The sequence below is a fragment of the Halichoerus grypus genome, chromosome 13 (assembly GCF_964656455.1).
Source record: "Halichoerus grypus chromosome 13, mHalGry1.hap1.1, whole genome shotgun sequence".
NCBI lineage: Eukaryota > Metazoa > Chordata > Mammalia > Carnivora > Phocidae > Halichoerus > Halichoerus grypus.
Window position 1 is genome coordinate 68,533,317 of NC_135724.1, and position 19,368 is coordinate 68,552,684.

At 49.2% G+C, this 19,368-nt stretch overlaps 1 protein-coding gene and 1 long non-coding RNA gene across 5 annotated transcripts in view; one reads left to right on the plus strand and one right to left on the minus strand.

Annotated features, from left to right (window-relative positions):
• Window positions 1–17,487, minus strand: part of UPB1 (beta-ureidopropionase 1) — a 33,396-nt gene extending 15,909 nt beyond the window's left edge. Inside the window, exons 1-4 of the mRNA XM_078060706.1 lie at window positions 17,340–17,487; window positions 10,759–10,930; window positions 8,673–8,760; window positions 1,295–1,389 (exon numbers count right to left, since the gene is read on the minus strand). Coding sequence (XP_077916832.1) covers window positions 1,295–1,389; window positions 8,673–8,760; window positions 10,759–10,930; window positions 17,340–17,443 — 459 coding nt within the window. The 5' untranslated portion in view covers window positions 17,444–17,487. The remainder of the gene's footprint in view (window positions 1–1,294; window positions 1,390–8,672; window positions 8,761–10,758; window positions 10,931–17,339) is intronic.
• Window positions 17,488–17,704: 217 nt separating this feature from the next.
• Window positions 17,705–19,368, plus strand: part of LOC118551568 (uncharacterized) — a 54,967-nt gene continuing 53,303 nt past the window's right edge. For 3 of the 4 annotated variants that reach the window (XR_013443441.1, XR_013443442.1, XR_013443443.1), the window contains exon 1: window positions 17,705–18,080. This is a non-coding gene — a long non-coding RNA (uncharacterized LOC118551568). The remainder of the gene's footprint in view (window positions 18,081–19,368) is intronic. The other variant, XR_013443445.1, reaches the window with a different exon arrangement.

Below are 19,368 nucleotides of genomic sequence, written 5' to 3' on the forward strand. Positions count from 1 at the left end.
CAAATAAGAACATTAAGGACCTGGTGACCATCAGGATAAGCAGCCCCAGATGGTCATTTGTCCTCAACTCTAACTAGCCTGTCACTACCTCTGGCCTTAAGGATGGAGAAAGGCACAAAGGGCAGAAGGTGATGTTCCAAGTCATGTAAGGGCATCCATGGGTCCTGGGCCCCTCTCGATGCAGACAGGTGTCCTCTGGTACCAGTTCTCATCCCCTACTCCCCCTTTCCTCTTCCTCTGGCCCTGGTTCAAGTGTGTCATCTATAGTCACCACTTAATCAGTCCCCTCTCTTTTATCCACAGCACAGAATCAACAACCTGGCAGATGACAGATTTTTTTTCTGATAGCGTGAGAACGCTGATGTTTGGAATTGCGGCTCAGTTTTGATAGAATCACTATGATTACAGTTCTGCTCAAAAAAATCCCCTAAAAATACTTATAAAATCTGAAATGGGACATGGAGAAGTGAAAAAAGTGCTTTGTTAAGAATAAGGATAAGTCATCATTTGTAACCTCTTTGTTGTTATGGGTTGGGTTTGTGTGTGTGTGTGTGTGTGTGAGAGAGAGAGAGAGAGAGAGAGAGAGAACTGCTTTATTAGGATATAATTCACATGGTACAAAATTCATCCTTTTAAAGTGTGCTGTTCGGGTCACTGCTGATGGGCGAGGGGGGAAAAATAAAGTGTGCTGCTGGGTGGCTTTTAGTACATCCACAGAGTTGTGCAACCATCACCACAATCTGATTTTAGAACATTTTCATTACCCCCAAATGGAAACCCCATACCCATTAGCAGTCACTCCCCATCCCTCTCTCTGCCCAGCAACCATGTCTTTCTGCCTCTATTCATTTTCCTACTCTGGACATTTCATATCAGTGGGGTCAAACAACATTATAAGGTTTTAACAAAGAAAAATGAAGACTGATCTCGGTACTGATGAGACAGGCCACACAGAGAAGCTTACATAATGCAGGCAAACAACTTGGGCAGCAGCAGAGGTCCAGACAAGGAATCAACCTCATCCCTGGTCCCCGAAGGCCACCTCTGCCACTTGCCAATGGCAGAACCTGCCGTGGGAGGTCACCCCTCCCTGGGCTGCAGCTCCCTCACCTGAAAAAGCCATTAAGGGCCCTCTTAGCTCTGAAAGTCTATGATTTCAAGTGAAAGTACACTAAAAAAAAGGGCAGCAAATAGTCTTATCTAATCTCATTTGGCAAAACAAGCACCAAATGGGTGCACTTTCCATGGTGAAGGGCCACATCCAGCAGCTGAGGTCGTGCTCTGTGACCTGTACCTTCTGACAGAATCTGCTGGTGGGTCCGTCCTCTGCTGACTCAGCAAATTCCGTCCAAGGAAGCTTCTCTCTCGTACAGAAGGCAAAGGGCATAGCTGTGAAGAGGAGAAAGTCAGAATCACATCCAACACTCATGACCTCGGAGGGGGCGCTCCTCGGCCCAGCTATTGAGGATCTCCACAAGATAACAAGTCTCCCGAGGGTCTCAGCCTGGTTTCTGGGTCCTGTGTCCCCGAATGTGAGCACCAGGCAGACCCTAACCTTCTAGGCTTCATAGCAAAACAAAGGGCTGGGCCAAATTTCTTTACTGCAGTCTTAAAAACAATTGAATTTATGGAAAAAACAATTCAGGGACTTGAATAGATATCTGCATAATCATTTCATAGAAGCACTATTCACAACAGCTGAAAGATGGAAGTAACCCAAGTGTCCATTGATGGATGAATGGATAAACCAAATGTGGTATGTATCCATACAATGGAATGTTATTCAGCCTTAAAAAGCAGGAACTTCTGACACATGCTATAATATGGGTGAGGCTCAAAGACATTATGCTAAGTGATACATCAGTCATAAAAGGACAAATGCTATAGGATTCCACTTAGATGGGGGTACTTAGGATAGCCAGATTCATAGGGACAGAAATTAGAATGGTGGTTGCCAGGGGCTGGGGGGGGGGGGAGGACAGAGTTTCAGTTTGGGAAGAGGAAAAAATTCTGGAGATGAATGATGGTGATGGTTGCACAACAGTGTGAATGTGCTTAATGCCACTGATCTGTATAAAAATGACTAAAGTGGTAAAGTTGATCTTATGTATATTTTACTCTGGATCCCAAACTGCTGGCCAATCTGTGGGTTGGTATAAGCATAGCCAAGACTCCCTGGGGAAAGTGTCAGAGGGCCACTGAGGATGGCACTGGGGACCCTGGGCACATCACCACAGAAATGTTCCTCCTCACGGGGATAGAGAGGCTTGTTCAGGAACAAGAAAAGCCACTCACTTAATGAACTCCCATAAGAAGTCTGGGAACCGCTGGATGATGGACTGAATGTTCCCCAAGGATAAATGCATTATTCCCATGTTCTCTAGCTAGATGCCATCAGGGGGCTAATTAAATAAGAAATTTCATTAAATTCATAAACTGATTTTTGTTTGCTTTTTATTTTTCAAACAGCAGGTACCTACATATGGAGTAACAATTCACAGAACACTACACATACCGAGTTCAAAATGATGCTTGCCTTTGTGGGGGAGAGTGGGGGCTGCAATGGGGGTGGGTACAGGGATTTTTGGCTACGTGTGTTCCACCGCTCCCATACTCTTTAGTGTCGGCCAGTCTGATGGTGTGAGCTGGTATAGCTCCATGATTAAATATGCATTTCCCTCACCTATGGGTGGAGCACCTTGCCACATGGTCACTGGCCTTTCTGGGTTCATCCTCTAGGCAGTCTTGTTCCTAACTCTGCCCGTTTCCTAACAGGCTGTTTGTCTTTTTCTTCTTGCTTTGGATGACTGAATTCTTTGTTTGGACCAATTCTGTATACTCTTTAGACCTTCCTCCTTCCAATAACCCAAGTCCATTTTCTTTCAGGCAGCTTAGCCTAATGGAAGTTTCCAGATGCTTGCTATGGTTCACGTCGCTCTGAACTGACTAACCTGCAGGGATGGTATTCAGGAAGCAGCGTGATGTGCATGGCAAGTGCCTCACGTGGTCACGGCATGGGGCGGGTGGCCTGTTTGGGGTTACTAACTGTAGTCAACCTTTCCCAAACGTGGGCCATGGGCCCAGTAATAGGCAGCTGGTCCCCATATCCTTGTGAAGTAGGGAAGACTCTCCTCATTTCACAGAGAAGAAAGAGAAAAGAAGCATCAGTCTCCCAATTCCTTTCAGTCGTAGGATTGCTGGTCCTGAGATATGGCCAGCGTGAAGAGGCTGCCAATGGCACCTCCACCATCTTGGCCACCCAGGCTCTGCCAGTACCACCAGCCCCAGGGGCCTTGGCCTCAGGCTCCAGACTCCCCAGGCCTACCTTCAGGAAAGAGGGAGAGACTATTTTAAGGAAGCCAACGGAAACAGCTGTTAATGACAAAAAAGATCCTTAATGACCATTTATTCTCAGCTTTCAGCACATTAGGAGAGACTCAAATACCCCAAGAGAATAAAACCTCCCTTTCTGACTTCATTTCAGGTTGCTAAGCTCTCCAAATTTCTCCATTTCCATTTTAATGGCTTCTTTTCCTGTTTACACAACCTCTGTAAACAAACTTTCCAAAGAGGAATGGGGAATGGAGGTTGGCGGGAGGCTGGCTGCAAAGTCCAACTCCACAGCTTTCAGATTAGAGGGGAAGAGGGTTCCTTATTTACTGAACCAACATTCCATGAGTCAGGCTCTAAATTTAGACCTGGCCCTGCCCTCAGGAGCTGCCAGCCTAGATGGGGGGGAGCTCAATTATAACCCCGTGTGGCTGCACGATTTCACAGAGTGCTCAGTTCTATGCAGGGGAGTTCCCGGGGTCCCCCAAAGAAGGGGGTGTCTGTGCTAGACCTTGATGGATGACTGGGAGTTTTCCAGATCCAAGAAAAGGAAGAAGTTGGTGAAACCATCCCGTAAACATTTTGTCTGTCACGTAGCAGGGATTGTTCATTAAAGATAAAGCATTTAAAGATAAAGCTGAGCCTGAGTGCCTCAGTCAGTCAGGCGTCCGGCTCTTGATTTTGGCTCAGGTCATGATCTCAGGGTCGTGGGATCGCACTCTATGTCCGGCTCCCTGCTCAGCAGGGAGTTTGCTTGAGATTCTCTCTCTTCCTCTCCCTCCACCCTCTCCCTGCAACTTGCGCTTTCGTGCTCTAACAAATAAATAATTTTTTTTTAAAGATAAAACAAGGGTGGGGGAATGGATAGACAAACTGTGGTCTATCCATATGGTGGAATATTATGCAGCCATAAAAAGGAAGAGCATTCTGACACATGGCACAACATGGATGGACCTCGAAAACATTGTTCTAAAGTGAAATAAGCCAGTCACAAAAGGACAAATACTATATGATTCCACTTACATGAGGTCCCTAGAGTAATCAAATTCATAGAGATAGAAAGTTGAACAGAGGTTATCAGAGGTGCAGGATGGAGGGGTATTATTAAATGAGTACAGAGTTTTTGTTGGAGATGTTGAAAAAGTTTTGGGTATAGATAGTGGTAATGGTTACACAACTTTGTGAATGCATTTAACGTCACTGAATTGTACACTTTGTGAATGCATGTAACGTCACTGAATTGTAACATTGTACCAATGGTTAAAGTGATGAATATTATGTTATATATATTTTATTACAGTTAAGTATGTTTAATGTTAAAAAAATAGGGGTGCAAAGATACAAATGTAGGGATCCGAAGGGGTACATGCACCCCGATGTTTATAGCAGCAACGTCCACAATAGCCAAACTGTGGAAAGAGCCAAGATGCCCATCGACAGATGAATGGGTAAAGATGTGGTATATATATACAATGGAATATTATGCAGCCATCAAAAGGAATGAGATCTTGCCATTTGCAACAGCGTGGATGGAAATGGAGGGTATTATGCTGAGCGAAATAAGTCAAAAAGAGAAAGACATGTATCATATGACCTCACTGATATGAGGAATTCTTAATCTCAGGAAACAAACTGAGGGTTGCTGGAGTGGGGGGTGGGGTGGGAGGGATGGGGTGACTGGGTGATAGACACGGGGAGGGTATGTGCTCTGGTAAGTGCTGTGAATTGTGCAAGACTGTTGAATCTCAGATCTGTACCTCTGAAACAAATAATGCAATATATGTTAAGAAAAAAAAAAGAAGAAGATAGCAGGAGGGGAAGAATGAAGGGGGGGAAATCGGAGGGGGAGACGAACCATGAGAGACGATGGACTCTGAAAAACAAACTGAGGGTTCTAGAGGGGAGGGGGGTGGGAGGATGGGTTAGCCTGGTGATGGGTATTAAAGAGGGCACATTCTGCATGGAGCACTGGGTGTGATGCACAAACAATGAATCATGGAACACTACATCTAAAACTAATGATGTAATGTATGCGGATCAACATAACAATAAAAAATTAAAAAAAAAATAGGGGTGATAATTAGAATGGGAAAAATAAACTAACACCACACAATGACCTCATGGAGTTTATGGTCTAATGGAAGAGGCAGACAAATCAAAAGTGTTGCCCAAATGAGTGAAAGTATAAGTAACTGGGAACATGGAAAACGAAATGAACTTCTGGGTACAGATGGCAGACTGGATGCACGCCTTTGCTCTTTTCTGTAGCCGCACCAAATGACAGTAAAGGGATTTTTATGCAAAGGTACAAACCCATGAGGATGAAGCACTGAGAAAAGGACAAGAGCAACAGAACACGGGAGGCTGGAGAGCCAAGGGATGAGGGTAGATATTGTGATAGACCCAGAAAATTCAGGCTTCCAGCAGTAGAGGAAGCCATATACCGTTCTCCACCATACACCCTTGGAAAGTTGAGGAGTCAGAGGTACCATGGGGCTCTGAAGGTGGGGAAGCAGGGAGGGGTAACAAACAAAAATTGGTCAAAAGTCTGCTTAAAAAGCAGTCAGAAGCCCAGATCCCTCCTCCACTGCACAAGGCTGGCATGAGTCCCTCCCACCCCAGCAGAAGGCTAGAGGCTCATTCTCTGGAGGTGCTTAAACAGAAGGCCTCTGGCCTTGGGGAAGCCAGGACAGATGAAGACGAGTAGAGTGTCAAAAACAGAGGGATTCAGTAAACATTGGCACACCGGACCCCTATCCTCCTTCTCTTCTTGGCAGGAGGTAAGAAGAATCTTCTCTGGGGACTCTGACCAGCCTGAAAAGAATGACCCAAAGACACTACTATGAAGGAATAGCTAACAAACAGCTAAACCAAGTCACCCTCTCATGAAGCTCAGTGGGAAGGAGCTCTTCCCACAAACTCAGAGTTTGCAATCAGCTTTTTAACCCCCAATTCTTAAAATATAAGCAGCTGGGGAAAAAAGACCAATTTGGAGTAAGTAGGAAACGTGCAAGGAGAAAAAAAATGCTACCTAACATCCTCAGAGACAAGAGAAAGTACTGTGATTATAAAATAAGAACAGGATGTCATAAAACAGGAACTTACAGACCAAAAGAACTCTTGTAAATTCAAAATATGACAGCAGAAACAAAAGACTGAATGGCAAATCAAGATAAAATCTACCAGAAAACTGAGCAAAAAGACAAAGATGAAAAATAGGAGGAAATACTTAAGAAGATTAGGGATCTAGCCCAGGGTTCTAACATCCTAATAGTAGGAATATCAGGAAGAGAGGAAAGAAAAAAGAGGGGAGAAAATCACTAATGAACAGTAGATCTGAAGGACCCAGATTTCTAGCCTAGAGGAATCCAATGAGTTCCTGGAATAATGGATTAAAATAGATACACACACATCATGTACTGTCTCCCCACTCCCCACAAGAAGCACCCTAAGGGCAGAGGTGTCTCTCTTTTTGGCTTGCTGCTGTATCTCAAGGACCTATGGTGGCACCCAGCATATAGTAGATGCTTAATAAATATTTGATGACTTAACGAAAAAAATAAAATAGGTACACACAATGGCATATCATTATGAAACTTCAAAGCATTAGAGAAAATTCTACAACCTTCTAGAGAAAAAGAAACAGATCATATGCAATGGGTCATCAGTCAAAAGGGCTTTAGACTAGTCAACAACACTCAAAGCCAGGAGACAATGGAGCAATGTGCTCAAACTTCCGAAGGAAAATTATTTCTAACCTAGAATTCAATACCCAACCAAACTATCGAGCTAGTTGTAGGAGGAGCATATTTTCAGATATGCAAGGTCTCAAAAAGGTTACCTCCTATGTGTTCTTTCTCAGAAAACTACTCAGCCAAAAAGAGGGAGAAAAGCAAGAAAGAGGAAGATGGGGGATAGAAGAAACACAAGAGCAAGATAAAGGAACTCCCCAGCATGATGGTGAAGGGAAATCCCAGGATGACAGCTATGCAGCCAGCAGAGGGGGCAACTAATCAGACTAGAGAAGTCAGAAGGCTCTGGGGACTTACTCCTTCAAGGAGATGGAACCAGGTAGGGGGTATGGGGGAAATAGTTGATGGGGATTAAGAAGAGCACTTGTGATGAGCACCGGGTAATATACGGAACTGCTGAATCACTATATTGTACACCTGAAATGAACATAACACTGTATGTTAACTAACTGGAATTAAAATGAAAACTTACAATTGAAAAAAAAGGAGATGGAACCAACAGACAGCTTCACACGTCTAAACCTCCCAAGAGGATTTAGGAAGCTGGAAATAAGTTTGGGGTAGAATTTGGGGTAGGTGTACAGAAAACAAAGCAAATTCTGGGGAAAACAGAAAGTGATTCAGGAAAAGAAATCTAAGTCTACAAAATGGCTTGGCAGAGAATGGGTGGAAGATAAGAAGGGTATGTGTGAACAGAGTGGGCAGAGGAGGCAAGGGACTAATGCTGTCTTCTTCCACAGTGGGAAGTTAATAGATGGTATGAAACTGAACAATCAGGAAGCAGCAACACAAAGGTAGATTCCCAAAGAACCAGCCAAGAGTAGAAAGTGGTTGCCTCTAGGGAGGAGGACAGCTAGTTTTTGGTAACAGACCTTGTAGACCATTTCACTCCCAACCACAAGCATGTAGAACTTTGGTAAAAAGAAAATAAAGGTATATGGCACCAGGGGTACGTTACAGGGACATACCTTGAGATAGGGAGGTGGCTCTGAGCTTCTATGTGAAGGCTGGACAGGGTCTAAAAGGCAAGGAGAGGGGGAGGGGAGGGCAAGGGGGATGAAGGCCAGGCCAGAGGGAGCAGCTGCTGCAGTGGCCTGGGAGGAGGGAGAGGGTGCCATAGGGGAGTGAAGGATCCAGGAGGTCAGAGCAGAGCCCAGCCGAGATGAGGCCGCAGAGGAGGTGGAAGGAACAGACTAAGCAGTACAGAGTTGAGTTTTGTAAAGATCTTTCCTAGAAGGCATGAAGAGCAGTTAGAAGGGGCCAAAGTGGAGAGCACAGGGAGACCAGCTGGAAGCAAATACAGAAGCCAGGTGTAAGCTGGTGGCACCTCGGGCCAGGGCAGTGGTGAGAAGGTGGGTAGGAGCAACTGAATGGGTTCAGGACCCTTTGGGAAGAACTGGCAGGACCAGACAACAGACTGGGGTGTGTGGAGGCCAGGATTCCTGGCTTTCTGGTGTCGTTGACAAAAGAATCTTTCTATAGATGAGAGAAGAAGAGATTTTTTAAAAAGTCAAGTAGTCCTCTTGGTGACATGGAGATAATACACTATTATCTGAAGGCAGCAGAGAAAGCGCCCCAGGAGAGACTTACTCCATGCTTCCTGGAAACAGATGATGTTCACTCTGCACACAGCGGCCACCTCTACGATGGATTCTATGCGTCTGTGAAGGGCAGTGACCTGGCAATTCAAAAACCAAGGATTAGAACCTATTCTCTTCTGTTGGTTGAGACTATTTTCAGAACTCATCCCCAAAGACGAGGAACAACCCCCCACCTAGGCAGCAGCAAGAGGATGAGGAAGGTGGGGAGGTTCTGATACATCCTACTCGAATAAAGTCCAAAATCTGCAGTAAAAGGTGGAGGTGTATGGGGTGCCCTGGGTGGAAGAGTCAGTTGAGCTTCTGACTCTTGGTTTTGGCTCTGGTCATGATTTCAGAGTTGTGGGATCCAGCCCCGCGTCAGGCTCTGCACTCAGTGGAGTCTGCCTGAGATTCTCTTCCTCTGCCCACTACCCCTCCCCCGCAAGCTCTAAATAAACAAATAAATAAAAGGTGGAGGTGCAGAGGCTCTAGGGTCCTACACACTCGATGCTGCCTTTCAGAGCCTCAGTTTCTTCACCTGGAGAATAGGGAGAACACCATCTGCCCCAAAGGGTTGCTCAGAGGAGTGTATAAGCTTATCTGCTATTTACTGCAAGAGGGGACCACACCCAGTGCACACTTTGGCCATCCCCTGGGCTAACTGCTCCTTTTGCCTCAGGACAGAGTCCACTTTCTACCATCCTGTACTCAAGGCTTCCGGTATGACTTGTCCTGCCACTTCCATTTTCCTGTGTGTATCTTATCATTGAATGAATGGATCCCATTTTCCAGGTGTGTCCTCCTTCAGGAATGTAACTTCCCCACTCCACCCAATCTTCCCTGGATGTGTTATTCATGTCATGCGTCACCCACAGAGGAGTGACTCTCCCAGCAAAAGTCTGAGCATCAAGAGGTGCCTCAGCATGCCCTGGTAGGTCCCTATGGTGGCGCTGTTCCCATTGTGCTATTGTGTTCCCCATTGTCTGTCACTCCATTACCCCACGAGCTCCTTAGGGGCAGGAGGAAAGTTGTCTTCATCTTCTTGGTGTCCTCAGCACAATGCCTGCCCCCCAGGAGATGTTTGGAACCGTCTGTTCAGAGAAAGACCCGAAGAACCAGGCCGAAAACCCAGAGAGCAACAACTCTTCACGATGCTGTCTCTCCCCTTCAAGACTACACACCAAGGCTCCATGGGTATTTGCTAGGTGCTGACAGTGTGCGGAGTTGTGCTCCTAGGTGCCATGGGGGTGAGAACAATGTCCCTGCCCCCGACAATCTGGGATGGTTGAGGAAACATACTCACAGTCAATTAATCCAGAGACAAAAAGTGACCTGAGAACCAGAAATCTTTTAATCCAACAAAAGCAGAAGGATCAAAGAGAAAGATGATGCAGAACCTGACCTGGAATCCAACTGACCTTTTCTCGAGAATCCCTAGGAGTTCTGAGGCATGCTGTATCCCCAGGAAACCTCTGCAGAGAAAGCCTGAAAAGTTTGAGCAGCTGGAGGAATGCTGTGAAGAAGTGTAGACAACAAATCGCCTGTGTCTGTGACAACATATTTCTTTAGGGACATACAAGAATGCTGTCACATTTATACTAACCGTAAGGTCATGAGGAAATGCGTATCATATTCCCGCCACCCTGAGGCACCATCAGCTGACAGACATCTGGGTTTGGTGAGTCCCCACCCTCAGGATCACGGACGGACAGACAGGTCCTGACCGGCGTGTGCCAGCAGGTACTCTTCTGGCAAAAGACTGAGAGGCAGAGTTCCAGAGAGAGCTTGAGCCAGACAAAAGGCACCCTCCCCACTGAGAAATGGAACTTCAGATCAATCGCAGGAAAGGATGTGGAGGGGAAGGTGGGAAAAACTGAGGAGCGAGAAGGCAAAGAGAGGGCAGGAGCCAGACAAGAAAGAAGAGCCAGAGATGCGGGCTACAGGGAAGGGGGGTGGCCAGGGCAGAAGCATCTAGATGACCACTCGTGGTGCCTATGGATTTGCAGTGAGTGGCCACCTGGGGACTGTGGACGTGTTCAAAACACAGAGCGGGCCAACTGCTCCGTTTATGTATTTATGGTCAAAAGAGGCTGCACCTGTTTTGCCACAGGGGCATCTGCAGGCAGGGGAGTTCTGTTCTGAACAAGTCCCACACGCACGATCCGAGGTGGTCTCAGCTGCTCCTCTGCGGCCTCAAAGGCATACCCCTGCAGCTCAAAGTCCCCTTCGGAGGCGGCTTCAAAAGCCCTGCTGGGCAGATCAAGCTTCCTAAATGGGCAGGAAAGATGGGAAACGATTTGCATGAGGTCTGCTGAGTTGAAAATTCCCCTCCAACCCCACTTGTAGTCACCCATCAGGTAGAGAGGAGGCGGGGGCATCTGGCAAGGAGGCACACAGAGCAACCCAGTGCCAGGGCCCACTCGTGGGAAGCTGGAGCGGGGGCCGGGAGGAGCGGGGGGCCCTGCCTGGTGGAAAACGGACACTACACTGAGTATGGGCTTCACCAGGGAGGTGCCGGGGTCAGGCCTGGCAAAGCCGGGGAGCAGGGAGGGGGGCTGTAGGGTGACTGGTCAAGAGATTGATGTTTTAGAGCTGCTGACCTCAGGGTGGAGATTAAAGTCTCAGCAGTCAGCACAGAAGAGAGGCAATGGATTTCCAAAAATGTTTGTGGACTAGAATCAGAGGGCTCTGCTGAGCCTGCGGGGTGGGGCAGGCTGTGATAAGACAGGAGCGACTGCTGAGGACAGGGCTTAGGAGATGGCTGGGTAGAGGGGCCGGGACTGATAGCATGAGGGAGGTCCTGTGACCATTCGCCACTAAGGGTTACAGGTCTCCGGTGAGCCCCACCCCCCTGTCCTGCTGCTGCTCCTGCCAGGGGCAGTCCTATGCCCAGTGCTGGGGGGCCTGGTGGGACCCAGGTGTCCAGACCAAAGGTGCAGGCGCTCAGCCTGGTTTGTGGTTTATTAACAAAGGCAATGGATTATTTATAAAACCTTCCACCTAAGTGACCACTGGCCAAACGGCAAACACCTCCTGATGCTTGTTGGATGCCGTGCACTGAGGCGAAACCGGCAGGTGCACGGGACATGGCCTCTGGCCAGGAAGGCCTTACCATCTAGGGGCGAGATGGTTATGAAATACTCAGAGAACACATCAAAAAATAACCTGACAGCCATTATCTAATAATAATATTTCTCTCCTACTTTAAATCACTTTCTTAAAGACATTTCTTTCAAAATCACAGCCCTGTCAGCCCAAGCCCCCTGTCGCCGCCCCCTGCCAGGCGGTTTCCATGTGACGGCCCTGACAGCTCCAAGTTGGGTTCCACCCCTGACAATCAGCTTGCTTTTCAACTAGTCAGGGTTCCGTTCACTTTAGCAGGTTAGAAATAGCAGCATTGCCCACACCGCACCTCCCCTTGCCGTGATTGCCTCAGACACAGTCCTCCTGCCCTCAAGCAGAGGGCTCCCCCCACTACAGCCCTCAGCCCCACGACAAGTCACCATGGAGGACAGGAGAAAAAGGAGAAGGGCTCTGTGTATCTGTTTCCCCTCAGGCCCTCGGGCGGGGGAGCAGGACCGTCCTTTGGGAGACCTGTTGGCAGGCCTGTCCTCCATCTGGGTCTCATCCCAGGAAGAGAGCAGATGGAAGAGATCTTGTCTCACCTTTGCAAGCCCACCTGTAGCCGTCACCTGGATGACAGATGTCCCTCAGCCTCTGGCCGTCTCTCCTCATCCGATGCCCACAGCTGTTGGCTCTCCCCATCTTTCCATCACCATGAGCCCCGTTATTCTGTGATGTGCAGCCTCCCTGCCTTGTCACTATGTTTAGTGCTGCCCCCATCCCTCCCACACCCAGTTCCCTGCAGACACTCATTCTCCTAGGCCTGAGATGGCACAGGCCCGGCCACTATATCCTCCCACAGAGAGAGCCACCCTCAGGTTGTCTAGTCACCCCTACCTTCCGGTTATCCAAGTGGTCCATCACCATGTCCTGCCCCTCTTAGTCTGGGAGAACCCAACAGACCCTTGAGCCCCATTCCGTAAACAAGTACTGTGCCCATGAAAGGCTTGGCATAGGGATGTGGTGGGATATAGACTGGCTATGGCCCAGCAGGGGGGTGAGGCAGAGACCAGTAGATGAACCACAACCTCAGAAGGGCTCCATGCTGCCGGAAACCCTCCCTTGGTCCCCATAGTCGGCCTTCTGCCCTTCCGCCCCTTATCCTGATATTAAGGCCCCACATGGCCTCACCTCTAATGTCAAGGAGGAGAGCCCATCATTTCCTGCTCTGGCTCCAACATACCCTCCTGGCCCCACCTCCCCCACCAGGGTCAAGGCAGACCTCGTCTGAGGGAGCCCAGCTCCTGCCTCCTCTGCAACCTCTAGCTTCTAGAACTTCATCTTTCCTCTCTAATAGCTCTTTACCATCAGTGTTTTAAATAATTAAACTAGAGCTTTGCTACAAAAGAAACACATGCTCGTTGGGAGAAAAAAATCAAACCGTGGAAAGGATATCAAATGAAAACTGAATTCCCCTCTCCATCACGCCCCTCAGCTCCAGTCCCGAATCTCAGAGACAACCCCTCTTAATAATGTTGTAGGTATTTTTCCAACATTTTCCTATAAGTGTGTAAACTACACTGGTGTCCTTCTGTATCTTCTGCTCTCCACTTGCCTTTCTTACTTAACAATATGCATAATTTGGACATTTCTCCGTGTCTCCTACAGACCTATCACATCCACCATTAAAGCTATTTGAGGGGCACCTGGGTGGCTCAGTTGGTTAAGCTCCTGACTTTGGCTCTGGTCATGATCTCAGCATCCTGGGACTGAGCCCCACCTCAGGCTCTGCACTCAGTGGGGAGTCAGCTTCTCCCTCTCCCTCTGCCCCTCCCCCTGCTCATGCTCTCTCAAAAAAAAAAAAAAAAAGCTATTTGAATCTTTCCCATTAAAAAAATAAATAACAGAGGAAAAAAGGAAACACTCCACAGGTCCCTCTTGTTACCTCACTTGCTCTCCTCACCTCCCCTTCATAGGGAGCTTCCCCAAAGCCTTCACCTCTCACACCTTCCTCAGCCCCCTATTCCCTGGGGCCCACTCCCCCACTCTGAATTGCCACCAGCCTTCTGGTTGGCTTTAGCAATGGGAGAGACTCACACTCCTGTCTTCATCCTTCTAGACCTCCCTATACCATTTGACACTCTGTCCCTATCCTGCTTGCTGTCCTTGATACTTGCCCTAGGGCCCCTGATCCCTACTTCCTCACCTCTGGAGTACCATGCAAAGTCTCCACTTCCTCTGATTTTTTTTTTAACAGCAGGTTCTCCTCAATCCCTCCTTGGGCCTGTCCCACTCTGTACACACTCTTCCGCCTGCAATGAGGACAGTCCCAAGCCCAGCCTCCCCCAGTGAGGACCACCTCTGCACAATTCCTGTAGTGGATTGAACTGAGGCTCCCCAAAAGATACATCCACATCCTAATACCCAGAACCTATGAATGAGACCTTATTTGGAAAAAGGACATTTGCAGATGTAATTAAAGATTTCAAGATAAGATCATCCTGGATTATCCAGGCAAGCCCTAAATCTAGTGACCAGTATTCTTATAAGAGATGCCCAGGGGAGAGTCAGGGGGAAGAGAAGGCCGTGTAAAGACAGAGGCAGAGATTGGGGTGATGCTGCCACAAGCTAAGGGATGCCAGAAGCCACCAGAAACTAGAGAAGGCAAGGAAGGATTCTCCCCCAGAGCCTCTGGAGAAGTGTGGCCCTGCTGACACCCTGATTTTGTACATCTGGTCTTCAGGACTGTGAGAATAAATTTCTTTTGGTTTAAGCCACCAGTGTGTGGTAATTTGTTCCAGCAGCCCTAGGAAACTGGACAGCATCCCCAATTCAACTCATCAGACTTCCCCAAAGCTGCTCCTCATTAGATGAATGAACCAGCCACCCGATCTGCCTCCTCTGCTGTGTTGGCTATCCGCACCGCTTGCTGACCTCCCAAGACCTCTGGAACCCTTCCTCTTCTTGGCTCCCAGGCACTCTGTTACTTTAGGCCTCCTCATCTTTCACCTGCTCTTTTCAAATTCTTTAAAGACTCCCACCACCATTAGGACAGGTCCCACTCCCTTAGCATGGTGTACAGAGTCCCTGGGCCTACCGTGCCTACTTTTGCCTCCTCCCCACAGCATTCTACACATGCAGGCCCTGAATGAGCATGCTCCCTGGCGTCTGGGCCATGACCCGGAGTACCTGAGCCCTTCCTGTCTCCAAACCAACTTCTCCATCTCCTTCACCTCCACCTCTGTTCATGTACACTCTCTCCAGCTCTCCTTGCATCCTTCTCTCACCATGTATGGCAACCATCAAAAGGCGGAAAGCCCCTCCAGGGAGGGAACCATGTACTCCTAGTGCCCAGGACAAAAATAAACATGCACTAAATGTTTGTTGAATGAATAAATGCTTCTTGGTTCTGGCTGTCTTAAAATTGAGAGTCCATGCTCTTTGAGGATTTCATCTGCCTGGCCCAGGCAAAAGCCCATTTAGCTCATTCACTTGACATACACTTATTAAGCATCTTCTTTGTGCTTGGCACAGCAATTAATCAGGAGAGAAGGTGGTCTTGTGTGGAATGCAGTCAGGAGTCCTGAGGGAGGGGCTGAGGACTCGGGCTCCACCAGGCCTTCACAGAGGTGGCCATGTCAGTCAGGCTATAAGGAATGAGCAGGGGTTTAAGTGGGAGAAGGTTTTTAAATGACTAATGATTTTCCATCTTCAGTTCACAGTCCTGTGCATAGCCAAATCCCATCCAACTGCAAGGACTGAGCAAGTACAAAGGATAATACCCTAGAGGTAAAGCCTGGAAGGCCTCAGTACTGAGTGGAAGAGAACCTTTCATGAACAGTTACTATAAGCCAAGCCCTTCAATGAGGCCCAGTCATCACTGGCCAATGGGTGTTGGCTCTCATTTTACCACCCATTATAATTCCTCCCCACTCTGGAGAGATCCAAATGCTCACATAAGGTCCCTCTTGCAAGGTAGTCCTTATCCCAGTCTCTAGAATGTGCCTCAGCCAGTCACTTACATGAGAAACTTATTTCTCTTTTCCTAAGACTCTTGTGCTTTTCCTCTGACACCACAAACTCTCTCCATTTCTGTTCCCAGAAGAATATGCCCACCTCATCCTTAAAAACAAAACAAAACAAAACAAACCTATTCCCATCCTGAGACCCTTCCTTTAAGACACCTTCAACACCTTCAACTCTAAGACGCTTCCCTCTTGACAGGTATGGTGGAAAGTAGTAGGTCAGCATGATTTCACTGGAGGGACCTTGAAGGTCATCCAGTCCCAGGTATCCCTATTTGGGTATGAAGAGCCCTTTTCAACAGAGTTCTGTACCACTCCTACCCCCAAAGGCAGTTGTTCTACCTTTACCATCCACTAGCTCTGTTCACTAGCGGATGGTGAAGTTCACTTTATGTCCTCTTAGATCTGAGATCTGGCCTCCCTGCAGTAACTCCACTGCAGCCAGTGACTGGGAACCACTGACCCAATCAACACCCTTGAGTTTCAGGTTTATCAGTTTCCTGCCTCAAGGTCACTGCCACAAGGTCAGGAAGTGCACAGTCTGGCTTGGGGGGCAGGGAGCCCACCAATGGGCAAGGAAGTGGAAGGAGATTAAGTCAGAAGCTGTATGGGTTCAGAGTTTGGATTTCATTCTAAGAGCCATGGGAATCCTTCAGAGTTCTTTATTTTTTTTAAAGATTCCATCCATTATTTGAGAGAGAGAGAGCATGCACACACAAGGTGGGGGGGCCCGTGGGAGGGGAAGAAGCAAGCTCCATGCTGAGCAGGAAGCCCAACCAGTGGCTGGATCCCAGGACCCCAGGATCATGACCTGAGCCAAAGGCAGATGCTTAACTGACTGAGCCACCCAGGTGCCCCTCCTTCACAGAGTTTTAGGCAAAGGAGCAACAAGATATGATTTACATCTTTGGGTTGCTTGGAGAAAAGTGGATTGAAGAGAACCAAGAGTGAAAATGTCTTCCAGCTTTGTATACCCAGTGTCCAGCAGTGCACTAACCTCAGAATGTCCTAGTGATGCACACGACTAGCTGCGAGTGGAAAAACATTTGCACTAAGTGTGGTAACTAACTCCTGGGCCTTGCCAATGGGAAAGGTTCCTACTCTAACCAGATTCAGCCAGCCTCTACCTCGAGGATCTGCCAGAGGCCCAGTCACTGCAGGAAGTAAGGGCTGGGCCTGGACAGTCAGGTGACTTGCTAGGGGCTCTGGCTGGAAGCACTGACCCAGACAGACCCCCAGAGCATAGGCCTGCCTCTGGGGAGGAAGCTGGTCACTGGAAGTAGGTAAAGAGAGCTGGGTGGCCACAGGGAAAGCGACAGAGAGCAAAACTGTCCTTTCCCTTCCAGGTTCTTTTCCCCTTCCGAGTTCTGGGCAACAAGCGGAGAACTGGCTTGTAAAGGTCACTTGGGGGCTGGGGAACCCCTGAGGCCCAGAGCCATCACATCTAGATCTCCTAAGGCCTCTGCTCACCAACTCCGATCTTCATGGCCCCCTCAGAACCCTTCAGATCCTGAAGCACTCTCCCTGGTTCCCCAGACCCACACTCGCTGGCCCCAAGGTCTCCCCACCCGAGCCTCTGGGCCCCAGACCTGGTTTCCTTGCCATAGAGAATGCGCTTCACCTCCCTCAAGTCTGCGGGTGGCAGGTGCTTCTCCAAACATTGCTCCAGGGACTCCCATTCAGGCCCCGCCATGGCTGGAGTCTGCAAGCGCGGACGAGGCGCTGATGTCCAGACTAATACTGCCTACCCTTTGCCCCCAGAAAGAGGAGAAGGAGGAGCCAACAACCAGGTCCGCGCACGCGCTCTCCTCTCTACCCGCGCACCTTCGGCCCCTGGAGGGCTCACGTGAGGCACGCCCCCTCCTCGCGCCTTCCAGGGCTTCGCGGGGGGACCGCCCCTTGCCCTTCGCGCCTCCTTCCGCACGCGCCAGGACACGCCCCTTCCACGGCCGGGACTGCCCCGAGCCCTCGCGCCTCAGCTGCACGCCCGGGGCGGCTGCAGCTCCGTACTTGCGGCCTTTGGAGGCTCTCGCGCCGGTCCCCAGAAGCGTTCTGTTACCCTCTCACTCTCCCTCGCCCTCCGGTTCCTGGCCGGAGGTGTCGGGCGGGACCGAGAACCCACAGAGGCGGTGAGGGAGCCCTGGGCGCGGCCTCCGGGGGGCAGCGGCGCGGTCTGAGGTAAATGCCTGGCCCGCTCGGTCGCACCGTCGTGGGGCCGGTTCCCGCCGCAGCCAGTGGGCAGGGCTTCTCCCCGCCCCGACCTCGGTCTCCGGTCGGCGGAACCGGGGCTGCCGGCCGGGCCGGTGCGCCGCACGGGACTGCGGAGGAAGGTACGGGACGAGTTTCAGTGTCCCAAGGGCAGTAACTGCACCACCGTTTTCCAGTGCCCCGTATTTGTGAGAACTTATGGCTCCCCCCGCCCCGGCCCACCCCGCCCCCCATCCCCGGCGGAGCCAGGCTGGGAGGCCCTGGCCGCACGCGCCCACTCCGGGCTTCGGGGTTCGAGCCTGGCCAGCGCTTCACCTGAGCGAAGGGCCAAGTGATCCCATGCGCTTTCGTGGAGTGAATACCGCAAAATGCTGGGTCCCCGGGCAGGGAGCTCACCCTCCGGGCCCTTGGGTCCCCTCTCAGCTCTGCCGTCTGCAGTGGATGTGCCCGCATGGGCACTTTGCTGGGAGGGGGGCGCTTTAGACTCAATGAGGTGATAGGGGTGAGGCCCCTCTCGCAGTTCCCGCCGAACCGGAGAGTGCTACCCCCTCAGGAGCCAAAGATCTACTTTTCAGCCCAACTGAGAATTAGAACAGAGAAGCTTAACTCTGATGAAGAAACCAGTCGGCCCGAATCCTGGTTAAGCAACTTGCAAACCTTGTGACTCCAGGAAAGTTATTCAGACACTCTGACCTGTTGCTTTATCTGTAAAATAGGAATACAACTACCTTGCAGGGTTGTTTAAAAGTAAGATAAGATAGGGTTGCCCCCGTGGCTTAGTTGGTTGTGCATCTGACTTTTAGCTCAGTTCAGGTCTTTATCTTAGGGCCGTCAGTTCAAGCCCCGCGTTGGGCTCCCCGCTGAGCGTGGAGCCTACTTATAAAAAAGTAAGATAAGATAAGCACAAAAGGATCTAAAAGCAGGTGCTGTAGACCAAATGCTTTAGATATTTTATATAAGTCAATAACTCACAAGTTTTGGCCATTGTTTTGATAAATGTTGACGGACTGCTTCTAGTATCTGATGGAGCTCCCTTTTCAAGAATGCAAACTTTGGCTGAGGCTTTTTGTATGTTAAGGCTCTGAGATAAGGACAATACGCAGAGAACAAGACCTAGTACTTTTTCTTCATGGTTTAAGGTAGGGACAAACTTGTAAATACTTATAGATACAGCAGATTTAAATAATCTGATGTGGAAAAGGTATACATTATGCTATGGAATTCAGAGAAAGGGGTGATTTCTGGCCTAGAAAAGGAAATTGTTTAAGGCCCAAGGAAGAGTTCTCATTGCTAACTCTAAGTGCCTCAAGGGAAACTTGACCCCCCAACCCCGGGCCTGTTCTTACCTTTTGTATGTTATTTCCTATTTTAGTTAATGGCCTCACTGCCCACTCATTTTGCCAAGCCTTT